Source organism: Grus americana, chromosome 1, assembly GCF_028858705.1.
Source record: "Grus americana isolate bGruAme1 chromosome 1, bGruAme1.mat, whole genome shotgun sequence".
Classification (NCBI taxonomy): domain Eukaryota; kingdom Metazoa; phylum Chordata; class Aves; order Gruiformes; family Gruidae; genus Grus; species Grus americana.
This window is the reverse complement of record NC_072852.1, coordinates 94,514,820-94,526,967: the sequence shown is the minus strand read 5'-3', so window position 1 is coordinate 94,526,967 and position 12,148 is coordinate 94,514,820. Positions and strand designations below refer to the sequence as shown.

Genomic DNA, 12,148 nt, shown 5'->3' with positions numbered 1-12,148 from the left:
GTGTTTATAGATAAATGATCAGTTCAAGGAAATCAGCTTACTGGGGTTTTTTTAATGTTAAATTTCTATTTGGTTCTATATGAAGCTTCATGCTTAGAAGACATGCAGACCATCTCAGGTTATATCAAGCAAAGTCTGAAGGCACGCAAAAAGAAATGCCAGGTAAGCATTTCTTTAACTACATAAATGAAAATCTTCTGAAAATATTTGGTTTTGAACTGCAGAATTTGAAAACAGTGAATTCATCACATATATCTTACAGTGCAGAATGAAAAGGAAAAACAACCTCATTGATATACTGTAAAATTGTATACACAGCTTCTCAGAACTCTTATGTGTCAGTCTGCTGGCTCTGAGAAGTCCTGCATCCAAGATCCTGCAGAAGTCTAATTATTAATTAATTTTTCCTTTTTAAAAAATCCCTAAATTAAAGTGTAGTAGTGTTGTTCCCACAGGAAAACAGCTTCCTCATACCCCTCTCTGTTTATACCAACAAAGCAATTCATCACTAGAGAGAGTTTTTAAACTGTCATTTATGAAGGAAGATTTAACTGGTATATAGTTGGACCTGGTCATTCAAACTGTTAGGCACCTATCCTGCAGACTGATAAATCAGAGAAGTCATTGGTGGTAGATGCCGACAGAAAAGTGCCTCAAATGCACAGATATATGTTAAGGAAAAAGATTAGCTACACCAACAAAAGATTCACCTTACTAATATATGTTAGAGTCTCTTGGTGTCCAAATTCTGTTGGTATTACAGAAAACAAAAAGGTGATAGCATTCTCTACAGCTGAAAGAGAGGAGGGATTTTTTTTTTTTTAAATTTATTAGAGGTCTGGTATCATGACTTATGGAAAAAATATTCTTGGAATTATTTAATGCTACCTTAGTCATATGCATGCCTTATAAAAAGCCAAATTTGGAAATGTGCAGAAGTAGTAATACAGTTGTGTTTTGAGTGGTCTTTGAGGTCGACTTAGTGGGAACTGATTTTTGCAGGCAGCTTTATTAGTACTGGATATCATGTAGCTGTTTGTTTCATTATTGTACGAGTTCAAACTCTGATACAGATGTAAAAAAAGTTAAACCTTTTGGAATAATGAATAATGGTTTCAGTCTCTTGATACCGACAAATTTAGTATCTGCCACTGTTTGGAGTGGGAATACTGCCAGCACAGGTCTAGTTTTATGAGAGAAGTTTGGTTTAATAATCAGCTTTTTTTGTTTGCTTTATGTAGGAGACCAGTTCTTTGTGTATATGGTTTCATCTTCCTCTACTGCATTGAAAAAAATGTTATAAAATATGCATAGAGGTGTAAATTATTTTTATTGTCCTGTGAAAACATAATTGAAACGACATTGGTTACAATCTGCTGTTAGGAACTGGAATTTTGTTAAGATGTTGGGGTTTTTTCCTTGACATCAAAGCACTGGATTTTGATCCCATCTAATTTTGGGAAATTAAAATAACTGCCAAAATAACACTGCGTTGTGGTTTGCTGTGATTACCAAAAAGCTGGGCTGGAAGACAACTCTGAAAATTCTGGACGTCCGTGCTCCTGGAGGAGTGGTTTAAGTGTTTGGTGTTAACTCATGGTTTATTACAGCTATGTAATAGATGCTTATAAATGCCTTCAGGAATGTAAAATAATAAGCTAGGCTGCTGGTCATCTAGACTGGTAATGGAAGGATTGATGTTAGGTAGGTATAAAAGGAGTGGGGGGTGATATGAAAAACAAGAGACACTAAAGAGCAAAAAACCAACCAGGGCTTAGCAAGCACAGCTACAAAAAAACCTCCCTTTTGGAAGTTACAACAGAGCTTCCTTGGATCCTTCCCACCATATATTTCCTGGGCAGATGCTGAGACCTAATTATTCCAGTGGTGTGCTGGACCTTGCCTCACCAAAACCAATATGGAAGCATTAACTTAGTTGCAAAATTGGGACCCAACATTATGTTAGGGATCAAACTGCTGGGAAAGAGAATGTGCTCACCAGAAGTGTCACTTATTTGAAGCCTTAGAAACTTTATGGATGCAAGACATGGCGAGGGAGGAGCTTGCTTTTTGCGTGTGTTATACCTGAAGAGTTTGTCAGTATTTGGAAAGCTGCTCTTCACTAGAAATTAATGTACTATTATTAATGTTTGAATCTCTGAAATAATTTTGTGTCTTGAATAGTTTAAGATAGCTTTACCTAGTGGGATGGAACACTGTATATTTTAAGTATGTGGTGCATGCTTATTTATATGGTGTTTATTGTGCCAGATATGACTGAAGACAGGATGCCGAGTAATTCTTTGAGGACAGTAATGCAAGGTCTTTTTGCCCACTTGTCTGAAGGAAGATGACTTTCCAGGATTATAGCTAAAATGCTCTTACATGGGCTGAGAACTACGAACCCTGTTCTGGCTACATTTGTACATTAATGAGTTTTTGGACCAGTGCAATGCTTTTTTTGTTGCATGAAACTGCAGCTGGGAAATATCTTATAAAACATTTATTTGAGCTTTACTGAAAAATGCAAGTTTTTGTACCCAATGAATCAGACTTCTTGGGCAGAAGGAGGTGTTGGAATAAGTTACCTTTTCATATAGATGGCTTAGGGATTTCCTTTGTGATTTAATTTTTTTCTCCATTTTATTTTTTGTTCCAAAATTGTCGTCATAAAACCTGAAGAAAAAAGCAGAGGCTTGTTTGCAGTATTTTGTCTCAGTGTCTGGAGAATATTCTAAGTTTTGTTCTGAAAATGCAATCCTGAATGAATCCTGAATATATTCTATCATAGCTGTTTTATATACCCAAATGACTTTACATTTGTGTGAGTGCGTGTCGTGGTTTAGCCCCAGCTGGCAGCTAAGCACTATGTGGTCGCTTGCTCACTCCTCCCCTCACCCCCCCAAGTGGGATTGGAAGAAAAAGTTAACTGGTGGGTTGGGATAAGGACAGTTTACTAGGACAGTGAAGGAAGAGAAAAATAACAGCAGCGATCCTTATAAAAGAATATCCGAAGCAGGTGATAGACAATGCAATTTGCTCACCCCCACAGTCCAATGCCCAGCCCATTTCTGAGCAGCAATCCTACCTCCCCAGCCATCTCTCCCTCTTATATACTGAGCATGACATCATATGGTATGGAATATCCTTTTGGCTAGTTTAGGTCACCTCTCCTGGCTGTGTCCCCTCCCACCTTCTTGCAAAAATTAACTCTATCCCAGCCGAAAACCACAACATTACCCACCCCTTATTCTATACCATCTACATCGTGCCCAGATACTACATTTTCCAGTTAATCACCATGTCTTTGAGATATACACACACACACAGAGTTATTATTCCCTTAGTCTATGGGCCACCCCTCAAAAACATCCAGAGTTCATTTAATTCATGACTTTGGGCTCCACCTGCTGTAACAGTCTCTCAGGGCAGGAGAGATGGTGTGTGCTGTTGGATTGTTGCACGCTGCATGTGGAGCTTGTGGCTGGTGTATCTGGCATGGCCTATGCTCACAGTCTGTGGGTTGAAGATGTTGATTCTGAGGAAGTTGCTGGGCGCCAGTTGCTGAAGCCAGTTCTAGTTCCATCATCGCTGCACTTTGCTCAGTTTCATCACAGTTCATCCTTCATTAATTTGGGTGATTCTTACTGCAGTACAATTTATATGATATACAGCAATTGTAGTAGTGATGACATAAAATGATAGGGTTATTTAGCAATTAACATCATGCAATTTAATTTATTGGCTATTCTCACCCAAAATCAAATCCCCTTGAGGTATGCATTGGACTTCTCCATCTTTCTGCATCACCCACCAGGTACACCCAGCTCCTCAAGCAAAAGCAATCCAGCAGATGGGTTTGCCTTTGCCTGAAGCAGGGATAACCCAGACTGTCTTCCCCACATATTCTTCATGTGCACTATGGGGACTTGATCCACTTCTACATTACGTGGAAGTTTTGATTGGGCAGGGTCAGCTCGATTGGTAGATCCCCTGGTGTTAAACTAGCCAGGTGGCCTTTGCTAAACGTGTATCCCAATGTTTGAAAGTCCCACCACCCACCGCTCTCAGTGCAGTCTTTAGCAGTCCATTGTACCATTGGATTTTCCCAGAGGCTGGTGCATGACAGGGGATGTGATACACCACTCCATGCCATGCTCTTTGGCCCAGGTGTCTATGAGGTTGTTGCGGAAATGAGCCCCATTGTCTGACTCAGTTCTTTCTGGGGTGCCATGTCACCACAGGACTTGCTTTTCAAAGCCCAGGATAGTGTTCCGGGTGGTGGCATGGGACATGTTTCCAGCCATCTGGTGGTTGCTTAAACCATTGCAAGCACATGGTGCCTGCCTTGGTGGGTTTGTGGGAGTGTGATGTAATCAATCTGCCACGCCTCCCCATATTGATATTTCAGCCATCGTCATACCACAGAGGCCTTAACCGCTTGGTTTGCTCGATTGCAGTGCACATTTCACATTCATGGATAACCTGTGCGATAGCATCCGTGGTCAAGTCCACCCCTCCGTCGTGAGCCCATTTGTATGTTGCATCCCTTCCTTGATGGCCTCATGTGTCCTGGGCCCAGCAAGCTATAAATAAATCACCCTTCTGTTGCCAGTCCAGATCCACCTGAGCCACTTCAATCCAAGCAACCTGATGGTTGCTTTGAATGTTCCTCAGTGGCCCGACTCTTGGGTACGTGGGCACCTACGTGACGTCCTTTTACAACCAGCTTCTCTAGCCGGGCAGCAGTATCTTGCCACGCTGGGGCAGCCCAGATGGGTTTGCCTCTGCGCTGCCAGTTGCTCTGCTGCCATTGCTGTAACCACCCCACAGGACATTGGCCACCGTCCATCTCTGTCAGTCCAGAGACAGAGCATCGGCCGCTTTTCTCGTTCAGCAATGTCTAAAGCTGGATGGCTTTCACCTCTGCAGACTGGCTCGATTCACCTTCTCCTTCAGCAGCTTCTGCGACTTGTCATGCAGGACTCCATAGGGCAGCCTTCCACCTCTGATGCTTTCCCACGATGCGACAGGACCCGTCAGTGAACGGGGCATATGGCTTCTCATTGTCTGGCAGTTTCTTACATGGTGGGGCCTCTTCAGCAGGTGTCACCTCCTCCTCTGGCATCATTCCGAAATCTTTGCCTTCTGGCCAGTCCGTGATCACTTCCAAGATTCCCGGGTGACCGGGGTTTCCTACTGGAGCCCGCTGCGTGATCAGCGCGACACGCTTACTCCACGTAGCATCCATTGTGTGGTGTGTAGAGGGGACCCTCCCTTTGAACCTTCAGCCCAGCACCGGCAGTTGGGGTGCCAGGAGGAGCTGTGCTTCAGCACCAATCACTTCCAAAGCAGCTCGAACCCCTTCACGTGCTGCCAATATCTCTTTTTCAGTTGGAGCGCAGCGGCCTTGGATCCTCAGTATTCTCGACCTCAAGTCTTCCCTGGTACTTTCTACCAGGGACTCCAGCTAGGGCCATTCTCCCTGGCTACAGTGTAGAGCACGTTCTTTACATCTGCTCCTGCCTGGACTGGCCCAAGGGCTACTGCATGGACTATTTCCTGTTTAATTTGTTCAAAGGCTTGTCGTTGCTCAGGGCCCTGTTTGAAATCGTTCTGCTTCCAGGTCACCTGATAGAGAGGGCTTACAATCAGACTGTAATTGGAGACACGCATCCTCCAGAATCCAACAACACCCAAGAAAGCTTGTGTTTCCTTTTTGCGAGTCGGCGGAGACATGGCTGCTATTTTATTGATCACATCCACTGGGATCTGTCGACACCAATCTTGCCATTTTTTTTCCTAAAAACTGAATCTCCTGTGCAGGTCCCTTGACCTTACTTAGATTTATGGCAAAACCTGCTTTCAGAAGGATTTGGACTATTGTCTTCCCTTTCTCAGAAACAACTTCTGCTGTGTTGCCCCATATAATGGTGTCATCGATGTATCGCACATGCTCCAGAGCCTCACCCTGTTCGAGCGCAGTCTGGATCAGTCCATGGCAAATGGTGGGGCTGTTTCTGCCCCTGGGGCAGTCGATTCCAGGTGTACTGGGTGCCCCTCCAAGTGAAAGCAAACTGTGGCCTGTGCTCTGCCACCAAAGGGATTGAGAAAAAACGCATTCCTGATATCAATTGTGGCGTAGCGCTTGGCTGCCTTTGGCTCCAGTTCGTATTGAAGTTCTAGCATGTCCGGCACGGCAGCGCTCAGCGGTGGCATGACTTCATTCAGGCCACGATAGTCTACCGTCAGTCTCCACTCCCCATTCTGCACTGGCCACAGGGGAGCGTTAAAGGGTGAGCGGGTTCTGCTCATCACTCCCTGGCTCTCCAGCTGACGAACCAGCTTATGGATGGGAATCGGGGAGTCTTGGTTGGTGTGATAGTGCCACTGGTGCACCATCGTGGTAGCGATTGGCACCTGTTGGTCTTGGACCCTCAGTAACCCCACACCAGAAGGGTCCTCTGAGAGACTGGGCAAGGTAGACAGCTGTTCAGTTTCCTCTGTCTCCAAGGCAGCTATGCCAAGAGCCCACCGGTACCCTTTTGGGTCCCTGAAATACCCTCTCTGGAGGCAGTCTGTGCCCGGGATGCGTGGAGCCTCTGGGCCAGTCACAATGCGGGGCTTTTGCCACTCATTCCCGGTTAGACTCACTTTGGCCTCCAGCAGTACAGTCAGCTGTTGGGATCCCCCTGTCGCTCCAGAAATACAGGTGGGTTCTGCCCCTTCATGGCTGGATGGCGTTAGGGTACACTGTGCAGCGGTGCCCACTAGAGCCTTATACTCCTGTGGATCTGACGTGCCAGGCCATCGAATCCACACAGTCCAGTAGACCTGGTTGTCTCTAATCTTGGTCATTGTGTTCATTACTCACTTCTTGCAAAAATGACTTAGCAGTCCCTTCAAGAGGATTATAAGTATGATCAGACCTTCCACTCTGTCTAGGGAACTGCCCGCTGGAGACTGGATCAGCAATTTTCCGGGAAGAACCCCATTTAAAATTGTTTTGCCTTGCAACTCACGTACCCATATGGTCACGGTAGGTTCTCCATCCCACTTCCTCATGTCCTCTCCATGGTCATGCAGGTAAACCACAAGGTGCCTTGTGGTGTGTACCCACTGTATCCTCTCTCTTGAGCAGAGGAACACTTACTCCTAATAGCTGAGATACTGGTCCGTACAAGGGAACAGCACATATCCTCTTTGAGTTGCAACAGTGGTGCACTCCATACAAACTTCCACCCATGGGTCGGGTACATTGGACCTCATCTGGACCTGTGGGTAACTGCATGTTGTCCGGGTCATAATAAACCATCTCCCGCATGGCTAATTCCCTCGAGTACTGGATACCTCTCTCTGTGGTGGTCCGCTTGCCTGGATGACATCCAACATCTTTGCTGAAGGGATACCTTTCCCTTACGCCTGACAGAAGTCGCCTCCAGAGGCTGAGGGCTTGTGTCTTTTTTCCCAATCGCCCTTGTCAATGTCCCCTTCCCTGGACAGGGATCCCAGCTGCTTGGCTTCCCTGCCCTCTAATTCCAGGCTGCTGGCCCCGTTATCCCAGCATCGGAGCAGCCAGATGACAATGTGCTCGCCTGGACGGCGGCTGATCTCGTTTTTCACGTCTCGCAGCTCACTCAGGGACAGGGATCGGGTGATTACCTCTGGCTCTGCCTCCTCCTCCTGTTCTTGTGATGGTCCTGGTTCATCGTCATCCCCTACTAAGGGAACTGATTTTTTTTGTGTATTTGTTCTTATATATAGGGGTGACTGATACCAGCACGGGTTGGGGTTTTGGTTCAGCTGCAGCACGTGTCACTTGGATTTGAGTAGCAGCAGTGCCTGTTGCTGGGGCTGGAGTTGCCACAGTGGTTGTCAGACTGTTTTCCCTCTCTTCCTCCTGAAGGTGCTGCCTGATATTGAGCAGTGTTTGGTAGATACTGGCCAGGGCCCAGCATAGTGCAGTACGTTGTGCCTCTTTGGAATAGCCACAGTATTTTCCTTTCACATGTTCTATTGCTTCATCAGGGTCCCGTAGTTGTTCGGGAGTGAAGTTCCAAACCACTGGAGGTGAGAAGGTCTCTTGGTACCTGCCCATATTCTCCCACATGCCGTGCCACCCATGACTATCCAGCCTCGGGGCAGATCTCTGTGTGGTGTTCTTAAAACAGTTTTTTTGTAACACTGAACAAGGCCTGAAACACATTCAGGAGACAGCAATAGGAGCATAGTGGCTTGAACATCCCAAGGGTATTCAAAAGTCTCAAAAGCTGTTTTAACCAGCTTGAAGGAAAAAAGGGGAGGTGAAAGAGTGGAAGAAAGTTCCCCCCCCCCCCATCTTCCCCATATATTGGGTGCGATTATTAATAAATTCTGAGAGATGTCATCTGAGGTATGGGCATGAAGCAATGCCACATACACATACCAGCTTAACCTCATGACCAGTGATGTTATCATATCATAAGCTGATATTACACAGCATGGCGTAATGAGAATCGTGACCCCTCTCCCAGAGGTGATAGACAGCAGCACAGGGAATACCTGCAGCAAGTGTGGGTTTCCATAATGTGCACATGTGAACAAACAAACCACCATTGTGACCAGCAACTATTTAACTAATATAACAAATGTGTGTAACAACTTTAACACATTCAGGTCAGATCTGTTGTTCTCTCAACCCTTTGAGCCCCACATTGGGTGCCAAAAAGGATTGTCATGGTTTAGCCCCAGCTGGCAGCTGGGAACCATATGGCCACTCGCTCACTCCTCCCTGCTGTGGGATGGGGAGGAGAATCAGAAGAAAAAGGCAAAACTCATGGGTTGGGACAAGGACAGTTTACTGGGACAGCAAAGGAAGAGGAAAATAACAACAACAAAACTAATAAAATAATATGATACACAATGCAATTTGCTCACCACACCCAGGCTGTCCCAGAGCAGCGATCCCTCCTCCCAGGCTAGTTCCCCCCTTAAATACTGAGCGTGATGTCATGATATGGGATACCTCTTTGGTTAGTTTATGTCAGTTTTTCCGGCTCGGTCCCTTCCCAGCTTCTTGTGAAAATTCACTCTATCTATCTCAGCTGAAAACCAGGACAGTGTTTTGTAATGCTGTAATTTCTGATATAGAATATTACTTACTTTAGCACAGCAGGAGCTAAAAACAAATCTTGAATCTCAGCAAGATTCCTGTGAATCAGAAATTTTCACTGCTGTGTCATGAGATTGAACAATACATCAATTATCAGTTCAAGACAGGTACTATGTTCATGTCTGTCTGCACTCCTGTTAAGGTACCTATCTGTGTATCTGCTAGACTGCAGTGAATGTTCCCATGCAAATTCTGCAGCTTTGTGATGGGATCCTCTGTGGGATGGGGCATTGAGACAGATTTCCCTGGATCTCTACTTACAGGGAGCTCCTTAAAGAACAGAAGGGCTTTTCAATTCAAAAAACTGGAGCAACATAAGAAGAGGAGAATCAGAGTGACTACAGCAAAACACATAAGACAACATAAATTCTGTCTGTTCCTGTGGTGTAGGTGTCAGCTTTGTGTCAGCGTGGTTCAGGCTTCAGTATGGTTTTTAGGCTTGGTTTCAGTGCCACCTGGGTTTTGCACTCTCTAGCCTTTAGGATGCCTCTCTGCCGCTCTTGTGCTGTGGTGGTACCTGTCTGCTCCTCTCCATGGAGTCTGTCATCTTTACAACATCCTTTCTTAGCTAGAATGGTAGAATTTGAAGTGTAGACAATCACAGATAATTGTAAAAGACCTTTGTTCTTATTTTTTCTGGTCAGTTTCTTTATAGTGCATTTTGTATGACAGTCCACACTGGTTTTAATGTCTTGTACGGAGGAGTTTTCTAGTGGTTTGTCCAATTTTCATCTTTCCTTTAAATTGAGTTTACTACGGTAGAGCAGAGATGACTATTAAAAGTAACATTCTGTTTTTCTCTGCCTTTGAAGTATGAAGGAGTATAAAATATCACTGGCCGTTTTGATTTATTTGCATCAAGGTCTTAATTACTTTTTTTATAGCCTCTTAGAGGTATGTGTGAAACTTGTCTGCCTTTTGATCTTAAACTAAAAAACCTACTATTTTAAAGGTCCTCATCATTTAAAATTCCCTCTGCTCTATTTTCTTTGCAGCCATTCCTCATTTGTTCCTAATAATTGCTATGAAAAGCTCTTTTTCTTGCCTCCTTAGTTCATGAAATGTAAAAGAGAGTGCTTTTCATGACTTTGGCAGCTAAGGAATGTTGTTTAACTGTTGAAACAAGGTTTACCTTTTAAACTGTTCCATCTAAGTTGACACTATAAATCTTGACTGAAAACAGGACTGCAAAATTTTGCAGTCATTGACAGGTCAGGGAGTGTGATGAGCTTTTCAAAACTATTAATACAGACATGGTATATGTGTTGTGACAGAACCTTCCACTGCACTTCTTTCCTCTCTCTGCCTCCATGTGCTTTCCTTTCCTGAGCAGGTTTGTAAGATGCCATGACAGAGGCTGCACTTCTACGCTTTGCTTGCACCAAAGGAATTTCCTGACTAATTATGTAGCTTTTTCAAATCCTTTTCTTAAAGGAATTGAGGCTTTCTGCGTGGTCTATCTGCTGTGCCCTCTCCTTTGCCAAAAGCCATGAAGCCGTGGCCCAATTTCAGCCAAACTTCAAAGAGCATGAGCTTCGAGGATTTTTTTGTTTTTTGTTTTTTGGTTTGGTTTTTTTTTTCGTTTGTTTGTTTTAAATTCGATGGCTGGGTGAAGAAGACCCTGATGTGGTTTAGGCCCAGCCGGCCGCTGAGCGCCACTGGGCCGCTCACTCACCCCTCCCCCAGTGGGATGGGGAGGAGAACGGAAAAACAATGGCAAAGCCTCGAGGGTTGGGATAAGGGCAGGTTACTGGGACAGCAAGGGAGAGGGAAAACAATCAACAACAGTACTGATAACAGATATTCACAATGGGTGATAACAGAGAACAATTTACCAATCCCATGACCGACCAAGACCGACTGGACGCTCAGCCCGTCCCGGAACCACGCCGAAACTGCGCTGCCCCCCTCCTGCCCGACTAGCCCCCCTTTTATGGTGAGCATGATGTCACATGGTATGGAATAGCCCCCAGCCAGCTTGGGTCACCTGTCCTGGCTCCTTGTGAAATTAACTCTATCCTTGCCAGAACCGGGACAGAACCAAACAAGTGCTTCCCGCTGCAGAGCAGTGGACAGGACTCACCTATGAACCTTCCATTTTGCAGCAGCATTATCAGGTATTTTGGAGGAGAGCATGTGCCAGGAGGCAAAAGACAGAAGGTCAATGCTGGGTGGAAGTTTCCACAGCTGACATGTTAACCAGTGCACTGGCATCTCTGGCCAGGGACTTCCCAGGGAGGTGGTGTCACATGAAAGGGTATGAGTCTGATACATGGCTGAGGGAGGCCCTCCTGTTGAGTCGTGAGGTTCAGAAAGGATTCCCTTGCTTTCTAAACTTGTGTTGGAGAGGGGTCTAGGTGTGACTAGGTCCAGTCTTAGTCCCAGACTTGGTCAGCGGTCTAAAGGATTATGTGTGTAGCCACTTATCAGAGCCCCATAAAGGACTTTCTCTGACACAGTTTCACAAAGTTGAAAAAGGTAATTTATTAAGGTGACAGATATAAAAAATTTGGAATTGCCATTGATAAATGCACTTACTGCAGTAGCACTAATATATGATGATAGTGCCAGCAAAATCCTGTCCTGGGTATTCTTCACCAAAAGGTGAAGGCATAATGCTTACCAAGAAGGCGTCCCTATCTTGGGTGGAGCAGGAGCACAGCCTGTCGACTGCCTCTTCAGGGTCTTCAATCTCTTCTCTACCTCCCTGGGGGTATTTTCCTCAATATCATTTATACCCTAACCTTAGCTGTTCCTCTCCCTGGGGTGACATTTAACATGATTTGGGTAGACAGTCGAGTACTATAGTCATGTATGTTTAGCATGTACTTCTTTAAGCTCATTATCATATTCAGGGATGTCAACTGTAATATTCATTTCGCAGATAATCAAGCAAACTGTCTCATTCTGGGCACTGTGGCCTTCAAGATTCTGTGATGAAACCATCAAACATCCACAATGCTTGCACAAGAGATAAGCAGACACCAGCGTTTTTAA

General features: G+C 45.0%; 1 protein-coding gene across 2 annotated transcripts in view; it reads left to right on the top strand.

The window, feature by feature from the left end:
* The window catches only part of LOC129207331 (cell cycle control protein 50C-like), a 35,020-nt gene that overhangs the window by 18,446 nt on the left and 4,426 nt on the right, over positions 1-12,148 (top strand). Inside the window, exon 8 of one of the 2 annotated variants that reach the window (XR_008577431.1) lies at positions 86-162. Coding sequence is in view for 1 of the 2 variants with exons in the window: in XM_054828115.1 (XP_054684090.1) it covers positions 11-18 (8 nt within the window). In the remaining variant the exon portion in view is untranslated. The other variant, XM_054828115.1, reaches the window with a different exon arrangement.